Genomic DNA, 26,972 nt, shown 5'->3' on the forward strand with positions numbered 1-26,972 from the left:
CTGGTCCATGACTAGGGTTCCTAGGACCTACAGTAGTATAAATAATAACCTTTATGTCAGTTTTGCTTTGCCTACCAAAGTGGTTTTCAAACTAAGGCTGTATACCTCTGGTGGGTCACAGAGCACTTTCAGGTGCATAGTTGTTTCTGCCACAAAGCTTGAAGCCTCTGTCTTTTGCTCATTATAACTCAGGCCAGGACTCTTTCTAGCATCTCCAGAGATTTTTGTGAAAAAATTGGAACTTCTTTGCATGGGATTGTTGATGTTGACATTGACTTCCATAGGGCCAGGAGTGCAAAGGTGGGTTAAAGCAGTTCATTAGCTCAGTACTGGAAAGGAGCTGAGCCAGTAGGCTCGACACCTTAGTTCTAATGTTAGCCCTCAGTTTTCAAAGTAGCTAGCAGCTCCTAGTAAATTTTTTTATATATATAGTGGCTGGCAAAACTATGGTCTGGTCTATAAGGTTGAAAAAGATGACCCAGTGGAAATTTTAAAAGAAATTAGAAAACTAACAGGTTTTTTTTCCTTTTCTCAAGTAAAAATTGCTTCATGGCAGGAACGGAGTACAGCAGTGTATTCTGGACTCATTTTGGTTGGATACCTTCTCTTTTTGGCTGGAGTCCCTTCCTATGACAGAGGAAGTATTTGCATAGCAATAGCCCCTAATCGCTTTGAAGCAAGGTATTTTTCAAGTTCAATCTGTGATGTGCAGTTCACCAATCCTGTAGCATCAGCAACCCACTGCCTAGCACCCAGGACCTGCGTTCTGGAGCCATTCATGAACTGACTTGCTTATTATGCTATTGGGAAAGCTGTACTTTCACTCCTTGCCCACAAATTTAGTGCTTCTTCCCCATATGCTTTAACACCAGTATCAGAAAAACAGCGTAATTACATGGCCCCCTGATGTGACTGCATGCTGCTTTCTCACACAGTCAGAAAGCCAGACAAGCCATTGAGTGGGGGGGAATGATGAGGTACAGAAAGAGGGAGAGAGAGGAAAAACACTGCAAATAATAAAGGGAAAACTCCAAGGAAAGAGCGAGAATAAAGAAGGAGAGAGAAGAAGAATAGAAGGAAGGAGAAAGAGAAGAGGGAGTGAAAGACAAGGTAAAGCTACTGGAAAACTTACACAAAAATGTACGGTAGGTGGCTGCTTTATAGTTAAGAATAGGTAAGAAGCATTTTATACTATTGATGTTGTCTTTAATCTTCTGTTTGTCCCTCTACTTTAATCTTTTCTCTATTTTGTGTGTCTTCTTTACACAATATAATTTAGAATAATATTTTATATGTTTACATCTCACACCTTTTTACCCTTAATTAGCCAACTCTGTGGACTGTGCATTGAGAGCTTGTATGTGGTAAAAAAGCTGTGCCACTCTCCACTAAAAATGGTTATATTCTTTAGCACCTGACAGAAAAGTGGTAGGAGGACAGTTCAGTCTGGAGTTGTACATGTGATTAGATCTCATGTATGCATATTACCAGCCTTAAATACTTTTAGTATTCTGCAGTCCTGGTAACAATATTGCAGCTTTCAGTACTGTTACTGCAGTGTTTTCTATTAATACACAATAGATTTTGTTTTTAATAATGGCAACTGGATTCCTACACTTTACTTACAGTCTCCTCTCTTAGCTGTTTAAGCACAATGTGCCTCTAAACCACAAAGAGCATAGCAGGGAGGAAGGCATTTGTAAGCCTGGGTTGCAAAAAGACTTCCAATGACGTTAAGGGTGAAAGTGGGACAGTGCACTTGAAAGTGTGCAGTAGTGTAGTTGAGGGTAATTTGAGTAAAGGGAGTTTACCGACTTCTCTGGAGGAATATAGAGTTTAGTTCAGGTACGTTTAATCACTTATTTTTTTCACGATTACACCACTGGTTGTGTGTCTTGAAGGTGAGACTAAACTAATAATGGGAGAAGTTCTAGACATAGGCAAGGGCATTGGGCTTCATTGTGATAGGAGTAGGGCGGCTAAGGAGAGCAGGGTTTGTGTGATGAGGAAGCAGCAGTTCTAGAGCTCATCAAAGGGAGCAGGGGGTGCGTGTGATAAGGAGGGGGGAAATTCTAGACTGGCCAAGGGGAGCAGGGTTTCAGTGTGATGATGGAGGGGCAGTTCTGAACTGGCCAAAGAGAGTGGGGCTTTAGTGTGATGGGGGGGGGGGGGGCAGATCTGGACTGGCCAAGGGGAGTGAGATTCAGTGTAATGAGGAGGAGGCAGTTCTAGAGCTGGCCATGAGAAGCAGGGTTTGGGTGTGATGATGGGGAGGGCAGTTCTAGACTGGTTAAGGAGAGCAGGGTTTGGGTGTGATGAGGGGGGAGGGCAGTTCTAGACTAGCCAAGGGGAGTGGAGTTTGGGTCTGATGATGGGGAGGGCTGTTCTAGAGCAGGCCAAGGGGAGCAGGGTTTGGGTGTGATGATGGGGACTCAGTTCTAGACTGGTCAAGACGAGTGGGGTTTGGGTGTGATGATGGGGAGGGCAGTTCTAGACTGGCCAAGGCAAGCAGGCTTTGGGTGTGATGATGGGGAGGGCAGTTCTAGACTGGCCATGAGAAGCAGGGTTTGGGTGTGATGATGGGGAGGGCAGTTCTAGACTGGTTAAGGAGAGCAGGGTTTGGGTGTGATGAGGGGGAGGGCAGTTCTAGACTAGTCAAGGGGAGTGGAGTTTGGGTCTGATGATGGGGAGGGCCGTTCTAGAGCAGGCCAAGGGGAGCAGGGTTTGGGTGTGATGATGGGGAGGGCAGTTCTACAGTGGCCCAGAGGAGCAGGGTTTGGGTGTGATGATGGGGAGGGCAGTTCTAGACTGGCCAAGGCGAGCAGGGTTTGGGTGTGATGATGGGGAGGGCAGTTCTAGACTGGCCAAGGCGAGCAGGGTTTGGGTGTGATGATGGGGAGGGCAGTTCTAGACTGGCCAAGGCGAGCAGGGTTTGGGTGTGATGATGGGGAGGGCAGTTCTAGACTGGCCAAGGCGAGCGGAGTTTGGGTGTGATGAGGGGGAGGACAGTTCTACAGTGGCCCAGGGGAGCGGGCAGTGGGTGTGAAGAACAGAGGCCGTTCTAGGCCTGGTGGGTGGGTGGGTGATGCCCTTCACAGGCAAGGGTGCCGAGGGCAGGAGCCGCTCTCCCGAGCCCCGCGGCCCGTGCGCTCTGGCGGGAGGCTGCGGAGCGGAGCAGCGTGTGCCGCCGGGTTGAGAGGAAGAGGAAGTGCAGCGGCTCCGGCTCGGGCTCTGCGCGGAGCTGCCTGTCCCCGCCGAGGCGCCTCCCAGTCCCAGAAGCGCTGCTTCCCCCGGGCAGCGGCAGACTCCGCTCCCCACCTTCCCGGCCGGGCTGCGCGGCACAAACTTTCTGCCCTGCGATAAGCCGGGCTGCGAGCGGCGGCGGCAAGAGCATGTCCCTGCCCGGGCGCTGAGCGCCGGAGGTGCAGCGAGCCAGCAGAGAGGAGCCCGCCCTAGGTAAGGGATCCGCTACCCCCGCCCGGCACCGCCCCGCCCCAGCCCGCGGGGCTACGGCTGGCTCCAAGCCCTGCTCGCCCGGCAGACTTGTCCCGAGACCCCGCCTGGGTCTCCCGCCGCCCCCAGGGCGTAGGTGCGAGGGCGCGGAGCGCTGTAGTCACCGCCCGGGCTGGGGGATGCGCTGCCCTGCGGCTGGTGTGCGCGCCTGGGCGGGAGGGGAGCCCGCTCTTCCGTCCTGCAAAGCCTGGGGCAGCGGGGAGCAGCCCCTTGGGGCAGCGGCGCTCAGGCTTTTCCTCTGCGTCTTCTTGAAGTTTGACAAGGGATCCCCGGGCACCCGCCTCTCCTGAACAGGGAGCTGAGTTATAGGCGGCAGCACTGGGATAACGGGCTTTTACTGCGTTGTGTTTTAATGAGCCCCTGGATGCCTTCAGTTCCGACAGGGCACTTCTGGGGTTGGGGTGGGTTATGAACTGTAGCTGGGCAGAAAAAGACCAGCTTTCCCTTTGTTTCCTTGTTGTTCGAGGGCCTGATCCAAACCCCAATGAAGACAGCTGGGGTTTCCAAAGACTTTCATGGGCTTTGGATCAGGCCCCAAATAAATAGCCAAGTACATGCATTGATTCTTCTCTGACAAGCAGCTCTGTACACCTTGGTGATGTTGGGACTAAACTGGCAGCTCATTCAAAATACTCTTGGCTGAAAACTGACCCGTTAGTTCATGGCTAGCTCTTCTGATTCTTTGATGCTGTGTGTCCTTGATTTCAGGACACTGCAGTTATATCCCTAGGGCTGGTAAGTCAGGTCACAGTTACCACCTTGGTGGAGATATTATCTCCAGAACTGAATACATATGATAAGGGCCGAATTGAGGAAGGAATTGGAGTTTTTTTTTCCCATTAGGTAAGCAACACAATGACCAAAACCATTTTAGGATACCATGTACATAATCTAAGCTCTGTAGTACAGCTTAACTCTGGTTTCAAGCAGAGGAGGATGCTATTGTATGATGCCTGAGGACTAGTGTGGTAATGGCTTGTTAGTCTTTCTGGCTTGAAATTCCTCGGTAAATTAATTGAGACTCAAGAACAGTGACACACTGATGTGATATGGTTCACAGAGATCATGGATATCCGTGACATTTTGGCAATGTAGGATAACAGTTATTAAATGTGTGTGTAAAGGAATGTGTTTACGTGTGTGTGAATATGAACTTGGTTAATCTAGAAAATGGGAATGATGTACTTTTTTTTCTAGCATTGTTTAATCTGCATCCTTGTAAGAGCTATGAGTTTCTCTGCTTGTCATTGTCCCAGTAACCCTGCATACTCTTGGAAAAGGGGAACTGGATGGAATGGGAATTGGATGAGTTTATCTATAATGTTCGCGACTTGGCCAAAGGATTCCTGTAGGGCTCAGTATGCTGTTCCTATGGCACTCATAGCCTTGGTAGGGAAAGCAAGTGGAACTAGAGGCTGCTGTATGGCAGTACAGTGCACCAGCTAAGCCAAGCCATCAAGCTGGATTGATAGATGTGTTTTATCCTAAAAATTATTTATTGGGAGTAAAACTGTAAATATTTCATTATACTGTAGTTTCCAAACTGATATTTTATCTGGTTAAAAGAAACTGCCAGTTGTTCCATTTGGAACCCAGTAGTACTCAGTTAACTTTTTTTGACTTAATAGAAAAATAATTAACCTTGCTAAGACATAAATGATCTTCAGTTTACAAGGGGAAAATGTTGTTAATCTTTTTTTTAATCCTTTATAGTGCTTCTAATCTATTAGTTTCAGTTTTTGACATTAGTAATAAATTATGTGAATAATGTATTTTTTCACAATACCAGTGGTCACATTTATGACTTTATTTCAGTCTACCTTCCCTGCATTTTTTAGAGGAACATTTAACTGAGCCTCATAAATTTGTTACATCAGGCATGGGGTTTTCCACCCCTTGAACATTGGTATTCCCCTGGTCTGAGAATGAAAATGTAGTGCAGAGCAAGTATGTATAAATATTATTAAATACTTACAGCAGCCCTGAGTTGTGCTGGGAAACATAATTAAATAATTTGCTCTTTCAAATCATTTGGAAATATAAATTACATAAACTAGTAGTTCTCAACCATGGGTACATGTACCCCTGGGGGGAATGCAGAGGTCTTCCAGAGGGTACATCAACTCAAGATATTTGCCTAGTTTTACAACAGGCTACATAAAAAGCACTAGCAAAGTCAGTACAAACTAAAAGTTCATACAGACAATGACTTGTTTATACTTCTCTATATATTATACACTGAAATGTAAGTACAATATTTATATTCCAACTGATTTATTTTATAATTATATGGTAAAAATGACAAAGTAAGTAATTTTTCAGTAATAGTGTGCTGTGACACTTTTTTGTATTTCTGTGTCTCATGTTGTAAACAATTTTTAAGTAAGGCGAAACTTGGGGTTACGCAAGACAACTCAGACTCCTGAAAGGAATACAGTAGTCTGGAACGGTTGAGTGCCACTGACATAAAGAGCCATTGTCTACCTGTGTTTAACAAAGCTATGTCACCTACTATTCTTTTATATTGACATACAAAGTTATTTGTAAACACACTTATAAAACACATGTAGATAGTTCAGGACAGTTTCACTTTTATCATGGGAAGGGAAGTCCTTAAAACTCTTACAAAGTGTGTGAGAGAGTACAAATTGTAAAAGAAGGATGAATTCAACGCTTTGTGAGACCTTGGCAGGAGTCAACTGTCCCTTCTGTATGCAGGGCCGGCTCAGGCACCAGGCACCAAGCATATGCTTGGGGCGGCACCTGGTAAGGGGCAGTGGGGGGGCGCTCCGGCGGCGCGGCGCTCAGTGGGGGGCGGCGCGGGTGCGGTGCTGGGGGGGGGTTCCGGTGGCGCTTGGCAGGGGGTGGGGGCGGGCTCAGGCGGAGCGGGGCTTGGCGCTCGGGCGGGGGTTCCGGCAGTGCTCGGCGGGGGGGCGGGCTCCGGCAGCGTGGCACTCTGGCGGGGGCGGGGGGGTCCGGCAGCACTTGGCGGGGGGGGTGGGCTCCGGCGGCACGGCGCTCAGCGGGGGGGGCGGCGCGGGGCGCGGCGCTGGGGGGGGGGTGTTCCGGCGGTGCTCGGTGGGAGGAGCGGGCTCCGGCGGCGCGGCGCTTGGCGGGGGGGCGGTGCTGGGAGGGGGTGGCGCAGCGCTCGGCAGGGGAATCGGGGGGCGGTGCTTTTTTTTGCTACTTGGGGCAGCAAAAAATTAGAGCCGGCCCTGTCTGTATGCCCACTTTCAGCATAATGAGCTCCCTGCTTTTGTTGGTTGTATGCCCTGTTTCCAAAGTCTGATGCTGTCCATCATCTTTCCCAGTCTTGGTTCTCTCGCTGGTACTTCTTGCCCCCCTTGTCACTCTTCTGCTTCACACTGAACCACTTTTGTTTAACGGTGGTGGAGGGAGGAATCAGCTTTCAAGCAACTCCTGTCCTCAGGATTTAGCTTAAAAATGCTGAGTGGGTTTGGGGCTGAGAACTTCTTTATGTTTCTGCAGTCACTGTAGGGAGGAGAGAACTGAGGCCGTGCCCATCTGCCCTAGACTTGCAGTAACTGAGCTAAGCTAAAACTTCTGCAGAGCAGAGCTGCTTTCACCAATTCCCTCCATAAGAGCCATTCTGTAACTGAGTAACATACTTGGGGAGGAGCTTTGATGCTTCCTTCTCCAGTGATGTATTAGGCCAATGGCTGGCCAAAGCACTGCGCAGAGTCAGAGCCAAAGCCCTTTTCAGTATCGAGTCCATCAGTTGATCCTCTCCAAAATGGGAGGATTAAAATTGTGGGAGCTTTAAAAAATGTGTGATCCCCATGACGGCCTAGCAAATCTAAAGCCCTGTAGTTATTTTTTAAAAAGCCTTCCAACGTCCCTGTAAGGTAGGTAAATATTGTCCCTGTCTTACAGAACGGGAAACTGAGGCAGTAGGCAGTTGTGACTTATTCAAAGTCAGAAAGCCGGTCACAGAGAGACCTGTAAATAGAATGAAGTGTCCTGGCTCCTAGCCCTTACAATTGCCACTAAAAACAGTCTTCCAAAATGATGTGAAACAAACTTTCAAGAGATTTTATTAAAAGCTGTATTTCTTACAACTCTAAGAACCCATGAATAAGTCTTCATTTCTAATATTTAGTAATCTTCATTAGATTTTGCCATTTAAAAAAAATCATTCAAGTAATTTCTAGAAATGTGAAGCTGTTGTATTGATAATGAAGATGCATTCTTAATGAAACACAGTTGTCTGAAAACTTAGAACAGACAAATATTTGCTATTCTCTTTTTCATACTAAATGTAATGGGTTGAAAAATAATAATTTTCCACCTTATCATACTAACAAGTAAATAAAGATCAATAATCAAATTCTTGTTGAATTGTGAATAAGAGCATGTTGTTACTTTCAAATTAACTCTCTCTTAAAAAGCTGGCATGATGGAAACTATAGAAAATTTGAAAAACACTTTAAGAAAAATGTGAGTGATTTATAGATTTCCAGGTTTTTAAAAATCTTTTTTTATTACTAAGAATTTTCATGTGAATGCAAGTTCTTTTATTTTTTAAGAATTTGTCTCTTCTGTCACCACACTTGAATCATAATCCTATGTGACATCATAATCATTTCCATAGCAATTGATTATGCTGTCACTGTGAAACCCATTTCTGTTGCTTATTTATCCTTTTAACTCCAGAGAAAAGATCCTGTTTTCATACCCTTACCCCAGGCATTTAAAAATACCTAATTAAAAGAAAGGTGGGACTTGCAGTCTCAGGGATTAGATATGGGTTATGGCATCTTTCGCCATTAGGTCATTAATTGAAAGTTATAGCCATTGGGTAAATAATTATTCAGTGCATCAATATGAAAATAGTTGGTGGTCTCAATGCAGTCCAACAGGCAAAGGTGCCCACATCTTAAAACTCACCATTCTCAGCAGAGATGGCACCATCTGGCAAGGGATAGCTCAGTGGTTTGACCATTGGCCTGCTAAACCCAGGGTTATGAGTTCAATCCTTGAGAGGGCCATTTGGGGATCTGGGGTAAAAAACTGTCTGGGGATTAGTCCTGCTTTGAGCAAGGGGTTGGACTAGATGATCTCCTGAGGTCCCTTCCAACCCTGATATTCTATGATCTGAATGAGTATGAAGGCACAAAGGATTGTCTTCTCAGAACTGGATAGAGAAACATTGCCAGGGAAGCCTGGGGAAGCTTTTGTTGCTATACCGTTCTGTGGTAAGCAGAGGCTTTAATTCTCTAGGGCTGTCAAGCCAAGTCAGAAAAAACGCAAAATTGTCTGTAAAATTGAACAATGTTTTTAGTAATTTCTCATAAGTCATCACTGAGCCTTTAAAGACTTCCTCCTGCACCCCTACTCATATGAGGACTCCTATGGATTTCACTGGGACTCCTCACATGAAGAAGGGCTGCAGGCCCTGAGCTAGTAATACTAACAACTTACATAGCAATATTCACCCAGAGTGCTTTATAAACATTTGCATACTTATTAGGGTTGCCAACCTCCTGGTTTCGCCGGGAGTGTCCCGGAATAAGGCTCTATCTCCCAAAGGCTACTGCAGACAAACCAGGAGATTTTAGGCGCTAAAAGTCTGGCGGCGCAGCGAAACTAAGGAAGGCTCCCTGCCTACCCTGGCTCCGTGCTGCTCCTGAAAGCAGCCAGCATGTTCCTGCGGCTCCTGGGGAGGTCAGGGGGCTCAGCGCGCTGCCCCCACCCTGAGCACCGACTCCGCAAGCTCCCATTGGCTGGGAACTGCGGCCAATGGGAGCTGCGGGGTCAGAGCCTGCAGGCACAGGCAGTGCGCAGAGACCTTCTGGCCCCCTCGCTTAGGAGCTGCTGCCAGAGGGATGTTCTGGTTGCTTTCAGGAGTCACCCGAGGTAAGCGCCGCCCCGCTACCCCCTTCCGCACCCCTTCCACCTCCCTCTCACACTTCAAACCCCTCTGCCCCATCCCACCCCCAAGCCCAGAGCCTACACCCTCTCCCGCACCCTAAACCCCTGCCCCAGCCCGGTGAAAATGAGTGGGGGTGGAGGAGAACGAGTGACTGAGGGAAGGGGGCTGGAGTGGGTGGGGGGCAGAGCCTCAGAGAAGGGGCAGGGCAGGGGCATGGCCTTGGGGAAGGGGCCGGGCAATGGTGTTTGGGTTTGTGTGATTAGACAGTTGGCAACCCTAATACTTATACATGCTCTACATAGGGATTATCTCATTCACCACTGAAATACAGCCAAATATTGATTTGCTTGATAAGACTTCTTGTGGCCTTTGGCCCTGATTCAGCAAGGAACTTAAGCATATGCTTAAAGTAGTCCTGTTAAAGTCAGTTGGACTTCTCTCATGCTTAAAGTTAAGCATATGCTTTAAGTACCTTATCAAAGCAGTACCTTAAAGTATAGGCTGCTTTGTCACATTGTTTTAACATATTGTTTTCTTTGTGCTAGCCATATTACCAAGATCCTTTGTTGTATTGTGAATGGATGTAGCTAAAGAAGCAAAGCAAATTAATTCTTATTCGTAAAAGGAAGCTCAGTCATTACATAACTTTGTTAAATATTTTTGACTACTAAACATTTATGCAATGTTGTCTTTCGTCATTGATCGCAGACTGTATGCTGTCTAAAATAGAAAAAACATTAGCAATGCTTAGCTTTTAATTCACTAAGTAAAATATCTAACTCCAGCTTTATAGAAATGATTTAAAATAATGAAGTTTGTGTAATTCTGCCAAAATAAACAGAGAAGCATTATTTTTTCCATAGGGTAAATGGCAAAACACTTAAAGCTTGGCACAACATATAACACACATTTGTGTAACATTTCTCTGGACACTTTCATACTGAAGCAACAAATCTTCTTTTTAGCACATGTTGATTTCTGTTTCCAATTTGTGTTAGGCAATCGTTAGTGTCCAGCCAGCTTTTATTCTGTTCTAAAGTTGACTACCTAAGGTAACTATTATTTCCTGTAGCTTACCCTGAAAAGGATGGGAGGGATAGGATGAATACAGGATTTTTATCTAAAATCCCATAAAAGCTGAAACATTTAGTTTCAGATACATGTTTTTTTCATTTAAATACAGATCAAGTGATAACTTTTAATATTAGGACAGATCTTGCAGTTGGATAGGTATAACTATATTTTCCTATAGCAGTCATAGATATATAATATAATTGTTGCTTTATATATATATATATGTTGACTGCTTAATAACATTATATTGCATTTTATATCACTGTCTATAACTGAACATGTGTCCTTCAGAGTATATTACAGGTACATTACATTTTCAGCTTTCAATAAAATAATAGTACACCTGTTAATTTTATCTTTAAAAAAGTGAGTCAGGCGTGATAAATATAGATTATTTAGTATCTGAACATTTATTAAATTATGCTGTTTTGTAAAGGTCTATGGACAGCGTATTTTTTAAAATAAATATAAATCATAGAAACTTTGAGACTGGCATATGAAATAGAAAAATGAGTGCTGTTATTTTTTTCTTCCCCCTTCCCCTACCTCTCTGAATCAGCAGCTGTTGAAATGGGTTGTGGACTAACCAAATTAGAGAAACGTGATGAAAAACGGCCTGGTAATATCTATTCAACTTTGAAGAGGCCCCAGGTAGAAACCAAGATAGATGTTTCCTATGAGTATCGTTTCCTGGAGTTCACAACTCTGAATGATGGTAAGTACAAAACTCTTTTTCTTTTCACTTATTTTTGATGACACTGAGAAGCCAATCAATTCATAATGCTTTTAACTAGTATAGTACATGTGAGTATTTATATTTTTTTAAAAAGTCTTGTTTAATCTCTTTGGCCTTAAATAACTTTAATACATACAGTCACAATGATCTTGATGATTTTACCATCTTGACAATATCTTACTCAACATTTTTTTTCTACCATAGATTTTAAACTAATGCATAAAATGTAGCTCTTCAGATTTTAGAAGGGATTCCTTATATTCAGTGTATTTGATATGAAAGGATATGTTTAGATTCCTTTACCTTTGCACATTATCCAGATTTCATTTGGTAAAATGATTCAGAGCTGGAATGTTGGACAGTTTTCCACTGTTTCCCCCTCCCACTGTCACTCTCGATCACTGTTTTTAGAGGTTGAATTCAGTGTTGTCACTTTGCGGACCTGTCATTCATAACCCTCAGGCTGTGACTAATGCCTAGGGGCTGTGTTGTTGCATTCATATGCCTGGAAAAATGGAAAATGGCAGAAGCCCACTTTAAAAAAAACAACAGCTGAAAGGCACAGAGCCTTGTAGTTTCAATATATATCTTAACTTTGTCCAGCAATGAGCCTCTTCCTTTCAACAGTATGCCAAATAGTCCACATCTTAATCTGATGACTGCTCATGAATATTCCATTTATTTTCTCTTGTGTTGACATCTATGAACCTAGAAGCTCTTCCAGAAATGCCAGGCTGCAGTCATCCATACCTTTTGTTATTTCAAAGTTAGGCTACTATAGTACATTCTACATCGGACTATACCTTAAACTTCTTTGGAACCTGAAGTTGGTGCAGAAGGCTGTGACCCACTTTTTAACATATGACAACTGTGCTTTGGAATCTGCATTGGCTGTCTGTTGGTTTCCAGACAGAGTTTAAAATCATGGTTCCGCCCTATAAAGTGCTAAGTGACTAGGAACCTGTTTGTTTGAGAGATCACTTCTTTCCTGGTGCAACTCTGTCAGTGTAGATGCTCAAGCTGGAAGTCACGTATGTGAGAGAGGGCATTGCTGGCAAGATGTTCTCCTTGAGAGCCTCTTGATTTTAGAATTCACTTTTCATCCAAAATAGCACAAATTGTTTAGCCTTTAGGCATAAGAATGGCCAGGCTGGGTCAGATAAGTGGTCTATCTAGCCCAGTATCCTGTCTTCTGACAGTGGCCAATGCCAGATGCTTCAGAGAGAAGGAACAGAACAGGGCAGTTATCGAATGATCCATCCCCAGTCGTCCAGTCCCAGCTTGTGGCAGTCAGACGTTTAGGGACCCCCAGTGGGATTGCATCTGTGACCATCGTGATTAATTGCCATTGATCAACCTATCCTCCATGCTCCAAAGCCCTTCTGTTTGGCCAGGCATTTGGAGAAAGCTGAGGATTTGGAGGGAGTGGTTGAGTAGGAATGTGGATTTGAGGGAAATGGAGTTTGGGGACGTGGGGTAGAGAAATTTTGGCTTTGTGGACTTGTTTCTTTTGTTGGAGAAGGGTTGTTGAATTTTTACAGCTGTTTCTATCTTAATTGGAATGCGTTTCTAGTTATTTGTCAAGAACATCAGGAGGCTGGGATAGGCATTCTTTTTATATTTGTGTGTTGAAATTGAAGTAAATAAATACAAAACCAAGTCAAATAGCTCATTTTGAAATTCTGAGAGCTTTCATGTCTGTACTTTGATTTTCTAAGCAATCTTACTGTGATATATTGCATACTGTGGAGCTAGTGGAAATGAATTAATATTGAGGACATTTGTTTATTTATAGTCTTTTCTGTGTCACTCATCACCACAATATCTGAGTGCCTCAGAATCTTTACTAAATGTATCCTCCTAACCAGGGCTTAAATTCTCCCCAAGTATTTTCTGGAGCCCTGGTGCTCGGGGTTTCAGCCTAGCAAGGTGCGCCGGGGCTCTCGTGGGTTTGAAAATATTTACCCGAGTTCTGCTCCGGATGGCTCCAGCTGAATTTAAGCTCTGCTCCTAACACTCTGAGGTTTGGAGATGTTGTTATCCTCACTTTACAGATGGGGAACTGAGGCACAGAATGATGATGTGACTTGCAAATAACCACACAAGAACTCTGTCACAGAACCCAGATTTCCTGCATCCCGGTTAAGTGTCTTAGCCACAAAACCATCCATCCTGCTATACCTGGTCCCTTGATTAGCAGGTTCACACGCTAGGTCTTGTGTGCAAAATTTCTGAAACAGGAGATATACAAGAATGTCCATGGTTCTGTCTGCAGGATCAGTCCCTTTATAAACACGCTGCTGCCAAGCCTGTATCCAAGAGAGGACATTAGAAATTGATATAGTTTTGCATATTGTTTAACTGATTTGTATCTTATGTGTGTGTTTGTATGGTAATAAATTCCTTAGTGTAACAGATAGCATCTTTATAGTAAAAGAGACTAGAATAAAAAAAAAAGCAAAGAGATAAAGGTTAGAAAAAGAGAACTCTTGAGTTACATCCATCCCCACTCCTTTATCTGTATTGTTGTATTAAGATTATATTTCCAGTTCTTTACTCATAGTGTGCAAATTAAAGTACATGCATGTCTTTCTAGAATTGGGATCTTAGATTATAATCTTTTCAGAGAATGGACCTATCTTTCTATATATATTTAAAATGTGTGACACACTATTGGACATGAGACAAGTAACATTTTTGATGTTCAATTATATTGTTCTAACAACAGTTGTTTCAGATTTATTGAAGTCAATGTGTTTTTTTTTTTAAATCAAAACACACCATTATGGTATAGATGAGCCTTTTATGAGGTCATATTTTATGTTGTAAAATCAAAAGTTAAGTGAACCTTTACTATTGAAATATACTTAAATTAGTACCACATTTCAGTTATTGTCTTGACAAAGTACTTAGTTTAACTGATCTCAATCTCACTGGGGGGAATCTAATTGTATTCATAGCTGGGATTTGGAAACCTCATGCACTGAAAAAGTAAAGGTGTTTTTACTTTTGCAGGTGTTTTTATTTGATTTAAGACTGGTAAAAGCAATTTTTTTCCAATTTGAAATTATTTAATTACCTGCTTTCATTTTGTAAGCAGAAGTGTCTAAAGGAAATCAGCATTCTAGTTTTGTATTTCCACTTGACTAGGTAGGTTACCACCATTTTGTTCTTGAGAGTGATTAAATGAAGTTAACATGGTAAAATATTATTAGTTCAGAGATCTTTGTGCATTGGCTACAATGAGATCATGCACCATATGTAAAACACAGATAAATTAGAAAGGAACTTACTTCTCATAAACCTGGCTTCCTAGCAGATAAATATGGAAAGATAAAATCCACAGATTGAGAGCAGTAAACTGGGAAGGAGAAGGGGATGATGGATTTAGGGTGACCAGACAGGAAGTGTGAAAAATCGGGAAAGGGGGTGGGGGTAATAGACACCTATATAAGACACAGCCTCATATATCGGGACTGTCCCTATAAAATCGGGACATCTGGTCACCCTAGATGGATTACTTGTCTGAAAATTTTTATTACTCATATATCCGAGTTTAAATGTTGTATTGCTGTAGGCCCTGATCCTGCAAACACTTACATGTGGGCTCAACTTTGTTCATGCATATCATCACATTGATTTCAATTGGACTACATAGATATGAAAAATTAAGCACGTGTTTGCAGGATCAGGGCATTACTCCCTCTCCAGTAATAGAATCACAATCAGATATGAAAGCAAATATTCTACTTTTTGTCTTCTGATAAGCACATCAGCATTTCCCTCAAATGAATTATAGCTGCTCAAAGCAATCTGCAGTAAAATTGCTTGCCACTATAGGTCAAAGCAAAACCCAATTATCAGACTACAGCAATGCATAAAATGTTTCCTCTGAGGCATAGAAAACAATTTTTATATGTAATATGACATAAAAAGAACATTAAACATGTTAGTGTTGTATGCTGCAGATTTATTGCTTTTATTAAAAATAATTGCTCTAACTAGTATAACTGGTAGTTAGAACTTCAGATTTCTTTACCCTGTTTGACTTTTAACTAAAGTTTAATAGCTTGGGAAAGCATATCAACTACATTCTAGTTTTTAAATAGAAACTTGCTTCCCATACTTTTTGTGTATACAGCTGTATGATGATAGACTCAAAAATTATTTTTTTAGATTACTTAGATAGTTTCTTGTTTGCAGCCTCATACCTCTTGACAAGGTATATTTTACTGATGATATATGCTAAGTATTCCAACAGCATGTGTCTTAGTTGATTTCATCAGTTTACCTTTTCTTGTAAAACAAAATGTTAAATAATATTTTTCATTTATATAGTACTTTTCGTGCAAGGATCTCCAAACACCTTATAAACATAAATTAATAAATTATCTCAACATCCTAATGAGGTAGAAAAAGATTAATCTCATGTAACAGATGAGGAAACTGAGGCACATACAACTTGAGTGCCTTAATTAAAGTTATATGTGTGGCAGAGCTAGGAATAGAATCCTAACCTGATATCCAGTTCTGTATTTTACCTAACTGGCCATGGTCTTGCCCAAATGCATGTTCATCAATGGATCTAAAGTAAGGAGTAGGTCAGACTGACTTTATTACTAAGTATGCTACAAAATTTCTGTACTGAGGTCTTATTAATAACATGCAGATACACTGAAATTTTTAAAATAGCCATCAGTCTTGCCTGTGCCCTCAAGACCAAACTGCTCTGGGGAAATACCATGTTGTAACAGGATCCCCAACAGGGTAGTTTTTTGTAGGGTAGATGAAAACCTAGCTATGATTTGGTGATTTCTTGTGAACCTACCAATTGCTGATAAAGAACACACATGTAAATATGCAGTTCATGAATATACACTTATGGTGTATGTAAACTTATGGTGTATGTATTAGAGATCAATGTTTCGATGCTTTGCAAAGCACTTGCTGCCTGTCTGTGGAGAGCTTTCTGGTCACATAGGTCTAAGTCTTCTCCTGGTTTCCATCTGCTAAATCATGATACAAGATGCTAAAAATACAGTGAGGGTGAGATTTTCAGAAGTGCCTAAGGAAGTTAGTGTCCAGCTTCCATTGAGAGTGAATTGCTCCCTTAGGTGCTTTTTTTATACACTCTCAGCCTAAATACTTCACTAATATTTTCAAGGTAGGCAATAGTTGTAGTTGCTACAGGGATGTTAAAAAATTACAAATGGATGGGGTGGTCTATGCGAGGAGGTCTGCAAGACAATCTTTCTGTTGAGATCTGTGTAATGAAAAAATATGGGAACGCATGGTTCCCAGGTGCTACAGCATTTATAACATATTGACTTAATTAACCTTAAAAATAGGTAGCAGTAGGCAGGTAGAACTCTCCATTCTTACCCTTTCTGATTTGTTGCTTTGTATAAGAACTGAGGCTCTTTTAAAGCTGTAGTTGAACTCCTATTTTTCTTTCTTAAGATTGATCTCTGTTTCCCATAATGGAAAAGCAGTTACAAATCTATCTGCAAAGAAAGGTTTGTATTTCTAAGAAACCTTCTCCTCCTGTTAACAATTCAAGTACTGCACCCAATCTCCTTCTTTGCTTTTACAGAGTCTGTTGCCTCCATCTTTATAATTTTTTCCAATCTGCATGAGGGTTACATGCTCCTGATGTTGTTCAGAGTCAATGAATTGGTCTTAGCAGCTGCCAATTGCAAAGGCTTTGTTTCTGATCGAATGGCAAAAATTCCTCAACAGCTACAAGCCAAAAGGGCCTGATCCTGTTTCTATTCAAATTAGTGGCAAGATTTCCACTGATTTAAATTGGAGTAGAATCAGGCTCCAGAGTTGCTTGTAATTTGTTGTGGATTAAATAATGAAACCATAATGGCTTTATGATGGAGCTGGGGTAAGTGGGAAGGAACCCTGAGGTAAAATGTTAGGGGGTTTTCCATAATTTTTTAACTGCATATTTAGAGAAAATATCCATTAACTTGTGTCAAGTGACAGACAACATACAAAATATATGCAACACTTAATTTTAATGGAGAAGTTCTGAATAGTTTACTTTCAGAACAATAGTTGATCTTTGACTGGAAATTTGTGCAACTGTAGCGTGATGGATGGAGGGTTAAAATCAATTAATATTGAGTGATGACAGCCTCCCTGCTGAGAGAAAACAGGAAATCTTGGTGTCACTTAGCTCTTGACTAAGAAGTCACTTTTCTTAATCGTACTGAAAAGAAAACCCTGGGGAAATATAACTCATTTCTTTTTAGTTTGCATTGTAAGCCCACCAACTACAGGGGAAGTAAAAACCTCTCCATGAGAAAAACAACTTGGACCTTTTACTGTTATACATGACAGTCCCACGAGGAAAAAGCGTAATTGCTTTTGAGTGTGTGGGTGAACAGATTAGTCTTGAGTCATAGGCTGCATGTGGTTTGGTGTCATCATGCTGATGCCAGAACTTTTTACTATAACAGAAAGGCATAGGATCAAAATAATTCTACCTATAACAATCTATATACATACAGCCACAGTCAAGCAACTAGAGATACAGGAATAGTAAGTAAAAAAGATTTTTTTACTCCATTGACAAATAAGGAACGCCACCATTTTAGCATGAAAAGGAAGTATTTAAGTGACTCTGCAGTCATTTTGGAAAATTTCCTGTTGACTTCTCTGAGAGTTCTGCTTATGTACGTGTAACCCACACACCTCCTGGGTGTGGTGTTCTGTCCCATCTAGTGGCGGCACGGAGGGGAGGGAGAGAGAGAGAGTGTGTGTGTGTGTGTGTGTGTGTGTGTTTAAATGAGTCTGCTCTACAGCCTTCGCTAAGAGCCAGTTGGCTTTTAGCTCATGCTGTAGAGACTCATGCACTAAGCTCCAGAGATCCCCAGTTCGATCCCGCCCACGGACGACTGGGGTCTGTTGGCGCTACATAAGGACCACAGCATTGGGTACATAGGCAGTTGCAGTGTTATGGTCAAAAGTAAAATAGCTTCTCCAATGCAATACAAGACATCTGTGGTTTTAAATCCTGTCTTCCTCTAACATGATGTGTAGTTTTGAGATAACCCCCTCCTCCCAAAGTTATTGAGCAGCATAAAGCCTGTTTTGAACCCATAAATGGAAAAAGCGACATTACATTACAATAAAAGCTGAAATATGAGATGAAAATTTTCTTTAGCTAATTTAAATGTTGCTACCATCTCCCATTGTGCCTAGAAATTGCAAGATATTCACTTATGGGCCTGATTCTGCAAATTAGTGGGATTTTTGTCTGAGTAAAGAGTATAGGATTGGGCACCATAGTTTATATTAAGAAGACCAGAATATATATATATATATATATATAAAAAATGTTTAATGGTCATACTTAGTCTGAAGTGTTGTCTCCACATTTGATTTAATAGAGGTACTAATTTTTCAAACTTTCTAATCATTACTTGTTTTTTCTTACCTTTTAGATATTTTAGGTTATTAGATAATTAGATATTGGAATGTATTTAGGAAGTCTGAGAAATGTACATGAAAAGTCTGATATAACTCTGTAAATCAAGTGTTTTGACATATATTTGCTATTTATTAAGATATCGACTAAATAAAAGTGAATGGAGTTACTGAATCTTGTGGTTTTGATTTGATATTGTAGATCATGAGAATTTAAAATCAGTTGTGGGCACGAAATTTGCAAAATGTGGCTTCCATTCAAGATGGCCACCACTTCCATTACTTTGAATGGGATCTCAACCACTAGAGTTGCCAGACATCTGGTTTTCGACTGGAATGCCCAGTTGAAAAGGGACCCTGGCAGCTCTGGTCAGCACCGCCGACCGGGCCTTAAAAGTTTGGTCGATGGTGCTGTGGGGCTAAGGCAGGCTAATCCCTACCTGTCCTGGCACTGCACTACACCCCGGAAGCGGCAAGCAGGACCGGCTCCTAGGCGGGGGGCCACAGGATTCTGTGCACTGCCCCCACCCTGAACACCAGCTTTGCACTCCAATTGGGTGGGAATCACGGCCAATGGGATCTGGGGAGACGGTGCCTGTGGGCGAGAGCAGTGTGCAGAGCATCCTGGCCCTCCCACCTAGGAGCCGGACCTGCTGCTGGCCACTTCCAGGGTGCAGCGCAGCGCGGAGCCAGGAGAGGTAGGGAGTAGCTTGCCTTAGCCCCGCTGCACCACTGACCGGGAGCCGCTCGAGGTAAGCCCATGCCCCAACCTCTTGCCCCAGCCCTGAGCCCCCCCACACCAGGAGCCCCCTTCTGCATGCCAAACCCCCCAATCCCGGCCCCACTCCAGAACCTACACCCTCAGCAAGAGCCCTGACCCACTACGCACCTGAACCCCATGCCCCAGCCCAGAACTCTCTCCCACACCCTGAACCCCTCATCCCTGGCCCCACTCCAGAGCCCACACCCCCAGCCCAGAGCCCATACTCCTTCCTGCACCCCAGTCCCCTGCCTCAACCCACAGCCCTCTCCCACACTCCGAATCCCTCGGCCCCACCCCCCAGTTTAGAGCCCCCTCCTGCACCCAAACCCCTCATACCCAGCTCCTGCCCCAGAGCCCACACCCCCAGTCGGAGCCCTCATCCCCCCACACCCTAACCCCTGGCCCCAGCCCAGTGAAAGTGAGGGAGGGAGAGCGAGCCACCGAAGGAGGGGAAATGTAGTGAGTGGGGGCAGGGCCTCGGAAGGGGTGGCGCAGGGGGCGGGGCCTTGGGGAAGGGGTGATGCTAGGGTGTTTGGTTTTGTGCGATTAGAAAGTTGGCAACTCTAGCAACCATAGGCTGCCTTCGGTCAAGAAGGTCACCATTTCCCTACAACATTGGAATGTGGAAGCGAGGCGACCCTTGTAACAGTAATTGCCATTGCCCATTGTTTCCAATGGGACTGCAGCCTAGCTGCACACCAGAAGGCTACTTGCCTCCTGGGTTTTGTGGTTAGGAGAGTGTATGGGGAAAGTGTGTGGAGACAGGAGAATATAATGACAAGTTTCAGAGTAACAGCCGTGTTAGTCTGTATCCGCAAAAAGAAGAACAGGAGTACTTGTGGCACCTTAGAGACTAACTAATACATTAGTTAGTCTCTAAGGTGCCACAAGTACTCCTGTTCTTCTTTTTGAGAATATAATGGTAGAACAGAAACTGTGGGAAGAACAGGGAAATGTTGAGGACAGGAGGACACTGAAGGAGCGACAGGAGTCATGGGGGTGCTATAGATGGAGAACATGAGAGAAAAGGGAGGCACAATAATGTGGCCACATGAATGTAGGGGGCAGGTAGGAGTCAGTGGGGCATAGGGGAAAACAGGGAGAAGTGAGTGAGGCAGAGAAGGAGGAGAGGAGTGGGTAGTGTTGGGGCTAGGCGTTAAGCAGACTAAGCAATTGTTTAGGGCCCTGAGCAGCTCAAGGCAGCCCCTTATTCACTTTTATAGTATGTGTTGTGTGTCCCCCCCACAATATTCCTGCTTAGGGCCCCCAATGGGCTAGTACTTCCTCAGGGAGCAGGCAACAAGATAGTGATGAGCATTCAGAGAGAATGGCAGCTACCCTCCTACAAGAAATAAGGAGACGTTAAGTAGAGTTCTGCTCCAGATTGTCAACAGTGAGGCTCATGGTCTTGTTTGTGCATTCAAGATTGAATTTTGAATTGAAATGATCACACTAAAAATTAAAATGGCTCAAAAATCAGGACAGACCAAAACCCCCTGCAATGTATTATTTATTTTTTAAAATCTTATCATTTTTAAGTTGCTCACATGAATTTTTGGGGGAAGGGGGAGTTGATTTATGGCTTATGGATGTTTGAAGTTTGCAATGGAGAGTAAAAAGGAATTGCAGCACATGCTCCAGGGAAAATATTTTACTAGGAGGGATTAAATATCATTGTTTTCTATTTTTAATGTATAATGTGTACAAATTATATGGGCTTTCTTGAATTCTCTAATAAGATTGTCAGTTTTCTTCTCCAGTTAATGTATGTACTGACACTAAAGCCTCATTCTGAAATGGACGCTCTCGTGCACACCCCTCTGCTCACAGGGAGTCTCAATGACTCATAAGAGTCCATGATTTCAGATCCCATTTCATGAGTGGAGACCAAATGAAGCGACCATTGCTTGAAATGGCTAGTTGTCTCATTTGTCCTTACAATGGTTTATCTCATCCACACAGCAATGCCTTTGACAACCACTTTGGCATGTTGACATGCAGTCATGCTTACACAAGTGCACTCTGGGAAATGTGAGGCACTCTAGTGGGGGATATAGATAAGAAGACCAGTTGAACCAGTAAAGCTGCAATATTTGTAGTTTTCCATTTACATGGTGGAGAAATCTGTTGAAAACTGTACAGGTTCAGCTGGACCTAAGGCCCTCCCACCATCACAGCCAACTGGTATGACCAACTTTTGTAAAATGTTGAGCATGGCTGTTGTGTTTAGAAGTAAGGTATTGTACTGAAGCTGCAAGCTCAAGGCATTCTAACCAGTAGTTTGTAAAGCTTCTTTACCTAGTATAAACAGGCCTTTCTGTATAGTTTAAATAAATAAATAAGAAATGCACATATTAGCTGTAGATTTTTCTTGAAAGAAACAGTTTCTTCAAGGGAGAAAAATTCTCATTAAGTCTTTGCTATGAACTGCATCTCTTGATCAATGCACTAAAGACAAGCTTGACAGTCATCAGGTGCGTTAAGAATGGCAGAAATTCTACCCATCTCTCTTAAACAGTCATTGCGTAGAAGAATTCATCTCAACTCTGAAAAACAGAACCTTTACATGGTATGTGGTACATAAAAAATTCAAAACATCAAAGAAGTTAGGAGTCCTAAAGATGCCATGTGTTTTGAAATGAAATGATAAAAGCCTTAATCTGAAAGGGAATGAGGTATGAGGTTTACAAATTAAATAGAAAGAGTTTTGAAAAAGTAAGAGATGAGTCAAGACATGGTTACTCATGAAATATAAATAAACACCAGTCTGCTGCTGTTATTCTTTGGTTGCTAAGCCCTGTATTGGTTCTCTTTTATTTAAACAATTATTTCCTGAATTTCTGAACAACTGACACAAGAATTGACAAATGGTGCTAAATTGCATGGGTTAATTCACCACCACTTATTGTACAATTTATTAAAAAGCAAAAAATTAGCATCTACTTGTATCCAACAACACAAAACAAAAGAACGAAAAGAGAGACCGACAGAATAAATGGTCTTTTGTTAAGTTATTGTTGTGTAAAGTTTGGAACAGTGTCAGAATCTTTTTTGTTTTGTTTTTGTTATTTATTTACTTAGGAATGCTAAGCTCAGATGCAGCATCTGTTTTTCTCTGTGGTCCTGCTTCTATCCGATTTTTTCCAGCTGGGTCGACTGCCTTGATGAAGCCTTTCAAATGATCAAATAGATAAAATTGTACATATTCTGCAGGATTATTTTCATTGTTCTTCACCACATGTGCACTGAATAAAATACTTTATAATTGTCAGACTTTTTGTTATCAAGCTGCACCCTTACAATATTTGTCTGTTTTTTGTTTTTTGTTTTAGTAAATTTTTGGGGGGAGAAATGAACTGCCCAGCAGCTGATATTTCCAGGAAAAGCCTTTCCAAAACCAGTGGTAGAAGCTCAAGCTGCCTTTCCTTTGAGTTTGGTTAATTGTTCAAAAGGCATTATTCAGAAGTCCTAAATTCAGAAGATTTCTCTTCTTTTGAAATTCCATTATTGGGCAATGGGAGACCTAATACTACTTAGAATCTGGTAGCTGTATATACACATTGGGAGCAATTCTCCATTCCAGCTGATATGCACTCAGCACAGGAATGGAGAGGAGAGGAAGAAAGAGCTTTTAAGCCACCTCTGCACCCTCTGGTTTGTGGGACCTTGCTAAGATGCTTCTTAGCCACCAGTGGAACTTAGAGCAACTTTACGGCTGCTCTTAACTCGTGCCTGGGTTTCCTGTGGCCTGCTAAGAATTGTGAACAACCAAGACTAACCAGAGCACAGTGTCACTCCTCCCATGCATTCCATGCTGGAGGCTGGTATTAGGTTGTTGCATTGCTTCTGCCACTGGCTCGGGAGACCCCTTATGCTGGGGTATCCTGCTGCTTTTAAAGCCCCTTTAACATGTTCATTGGGGGGGAACTCAGAATCATTTAAAAAAAAATGATGCTATGCAGGAGGTGGGATTATAAAACTAATTTCAATGCCACTAATTGTCATAAAGGATGGTACGAGCCTGAACATTTCAGGGGGTGAGAAAGAGGTTTATATCTTGTTAAGATGGACTGTATGATGCTTCATGTTTACCATCTTCATAGTGCAGTAGAATCCTATCCCTGTTAGATGGGACATCTGTTATGTCTTTATTATGTGCATTTATTACTTTTGGATAAGATTATTATACCTCCAGTAACTGATTCTTTGGCAGCTTTGAAAGCAAGATGTTTCTGGTACTTGCATTTTTATTTCCACCAAGTATTTTTACACATTGAAAGGATCACGTGAACTCTTTACTGTACAAAGCAATGATGTTAAACTTCTGTTTTCTCATCAGATATTTGGGGGGAATGCTCTATTATTCTTAGCAGGCATAATTATGAAAAATAGTCCAGATCTCTGTTTTTGATCTGTCAGCACTGGCCTCTTGTTTGTTTTTGCAGTTCAGTTCTATTCTCTGGTGCTGGAGTTTGTTACCATGCTCCTATGACCCATATTTATTGGCAAACCACCTCGTAAACCCTAGACTTGCAAACTACCAATATAACTCTGTGAGAATTATTCACGCACAAATGAAACTGGCCACATTTTTGTGCAGAAGGGGAGTAGAAGTTCAACTGCTGGAGGGCAACAGCAAGGTTTGAGTTAAAGGGGAAAAAAAGCAATTTTTTTGGCAACAAAAATTTATTTTTCCTTAGTGAATCCATCACCCCTGCTCTGGCTGGCGTGCTTAAAAAATACAAAATGGTACTCTTGGGAAGTACTTTGCTAATATTTAAGTGCCTTTTCCACTATTCTCTGGCTCCCTAACAGGTTCTCCTGCCTACTTAGATGTGATGTGGTGCATTGGTGGTGACATATCTCTCTCAGCTGCCAATGCTGGGCCACAGCCTCTGCCCCGATTGTCATTTTCAGTGTACTATGAAAACCTTATTCCTGATAAATTCACTGCTAAAGATAAAGGGCAAAATTCTGGAGACCTTTCTGAAGGAGTTTTGCATGAATTGGAGGTGCAGGCTTTGACTCAAAGGATTTTAGTTGTGTAGTAAGCTTTTTTTTTTTAAGTAACAATTTGTGGAAAAGTGCTGTATAAAATAGTAATAGGCATCATAAAAGCTTTGTTTGTTTCAACATAGCGTAAGTAATTTACTAATAAGTTACATAATACACCTCTACTTCGATATAACGGTGTCCTCAGGAACCAAAAAATCTTACCGTGTTATAGGTGAAACCACGTTATATCGAACTTGCTTTGATCCGCTGGAGTGCGCAGCCCCGCCCCCCCGGAGCGCTGCTTTACCGTGTTATATTCGAATTCGTGTTATATCGGGTCGCGTTATATTGGAGTAGAGGTGTATCTTTAACCAACCTCTAGTCTAAAAAGGTTGGCACATTTAGGGTTGCCAATTTTGGTTGGATATATTCCTGGAGGTTTCATCACATGACATCTTTAATTAAGATTAATCTTTAATTAAATTCCTGGAGACACCAGGACAATCCTGGAGGGTTGGCAACAGTAGTACTTCCAAGAACATGTGTTTCTAATGCAGCTACTGTTCATTATGGATGTAGCCTACCCCTGCCACGATTCTAAAGGAAATAATTACCTAGTTTTAGTCCTAAATGTATTGAATCTATTTTTTCTCCTCTAGCTTGATGTTTCCTGGAATTAATTTATTTGAGTTTGTGCTGCCATCATAAAAATCCTGGGCTGAGTTTCCCCCTCTACTTTTACATGCCAAGCCTATCAGAGACTGCTGAGGGAGGGGCATGGTAGGCATCATTACCACTGTATGTTTTTGCCTGTCCCTACACAGGCCTACCTCTGTGTGAGTACACCCTGGGAGTCAGTCAGGGCTCCATGAGGATTTGTAGATTGAAGGAGCTGGATGAGGGGAGCAACCATTTCATGACAAGTTTTCCTGCAAATATCTGATCAACATTAACTCCCCTTGGGTTACTTCCTCCTGTGCTGCTATGTAGCTACAGGGAAGACTACAATTAGCAGCTAACTGATGGGGTTAGGAGGCAATCACAGCCACTGTGTGAAGATGGTGGGCCTCCACATGCCAAGATCAGCTGACAGAATGGAAGTAAACCCTGCTCCTCTGACACAACAATAAGAAGGAAACTCCAGGATGAAACTCACACCCTGCCCAACAAGGGTGTTCCCACATATGGAAGAATACACCCATTAATAATACAGCTAGTCAAAAAAAGGGATGGGGATAAAGGGGAAATTGCAAACAAAAAAAAATTTTTTTTTTTTTGAGAAACTTCATTTGTTTTTCATCACAACTTTCCAACCAGCTGGAATCACTATAAAAGAAGAAAAATCTAATTTATGTTTCACCTTTTCATGCTGTTTTGTTCACTTATTTTGCATTTCACTCTATGTGGAAAATTGTATGAAACTAGATAGGGCAGTTTCACTTTGTTTATCTACTCTGTATTCTGGTTCACATGTACAAGGCCATGGTATTGTTTGTGTTCACATCACTGCAAGGGAATGTTTTTTTTAAAAATACAAAACACTGCCAACCTTAGTTTTCTCTGAATGTAATTGCCTCCCCCTACGAACAGGTTCATATTACGTATCATCAAGACCCATCCCCTCTCCCTTTTGTAAACAAAACCTAATTTGGGGGGCAAAGTCCAGTCCACAGTGTCTTTAAATAAATTTGGGTTCTTAGTTGTACAATGCAGAATGCATGCTTATCTAAATACTGCTGACTGCATAACCTATGACTATTTAATATCTCTACTAAAGCTGAAACAAGGCAATTTACTTTTATGAGAAATCATACAGGATTGCCCTAATAAAATAATTTGATTTGAAAGCACATCAGAAAATTATACTTTGAATAAAATGTTTTCAATCAGATGAAAAATGTGAATAAATCTTGAAATAAAGAGAAGAAAGTTACCTAAAAATTGAAATATTTTAAACCAAGTAAAATAAAAAGATGAAAATGACTGCTGTGACTTATTTGATCTAATTAAAGTACTAAGTGGTTGGTAAGTATCATTGCCTATGCAGAAGAAAGAATGTTATAAATACATGCAGTTGAGAAACATTTGAAACAGGGACATGAATTGGTAGTAGTAATGGGATTGGATAAAAAAAATCTAAATTAAAAAATATCCTAAACTTAGCGCACAGTGCCAGTACCATCCTATATAATTTTCTAAATTGCACTGAAGAAAACAATAAAAACAGAAGGGAAAATGTATATGAAACTGTATAGATTTAATGTGAAAGGAAACATAAACCAGCAGGTAACATTTGTATGAAACTCTCAAACATTTATGTAGCCATTTGTCCCTTTTTCTCTATGTTGCACCTTGCAGTATGTATAAACTATATAGGCATAATGTGCCAAGAGGATTGTGGTTTCCCTGGTGGCTACCAATCCTCTGTTGCATAAGTTGGCTTGTGGGACAGAGATTGTGTGGATAAATCCAAAGCTCTTTTTCAAGGGTGAGTGGATGTGCTGTTGAAGAATTTAGACCTGTATTAATGTAATGCATAGGCCAAGCCTTGTCCTCAATTT

General features: G+C 42.0%; 1 protein-coding gene across 5 annotated transcripts in view; it reads left to right on the plus strand.

Annotated features, from left to right (window-relative positions):
* The first annotated feature begins 1,019 nt into the window (after positions 1 to 1,019).
* RFTN1 (raftlin, lipid raft linker 1) overlaps positions 1,020 to 26,972 on the plus strand; it is a 119,191-nt gene continuing 93,238 nt past the window's right edge. For 2 of the 5 annotated variants that reach the window (XM_054018063.1, XM_054018064.1), the window contains exons 1-2: positions 3,896 to 3,914; positions 11,043 to 11,195. In XM_054018063.1, coding sequence (XP_053874038.1) covers positions 11,051 to 11,195 — 145 coding nt within the window. In that variant the 5' untranslated portion in view covers positions 3,896 to 3,914; positions 11,043 to 11,050. Of the gene's footprint in view, positions 1,111 to 3,242; positions 3,457 to 3,895; positions 3,915 to 11,039; positions 11,196 to 26,972 lie in introns of those variants that run through there. The other 3 variants (XM_054018067.1, XM_054018066.1, XM_054018065.1) reach the window with 3 other exon arrangements.

Source organism: Malaclemys terrapin, chromosome 2 (genome assembly GCF_027887155.1).
Source record: "Malaclemys terrapin pileata isolate rMalTer1 chromosome 2, rMalTer1.hap1, whole genome shotgun sequence".
NCBI lineage: Eukaryota > Metazoa > Chordata > Testudines > Emydidae > Malaclemys > Malaclemys terrapin.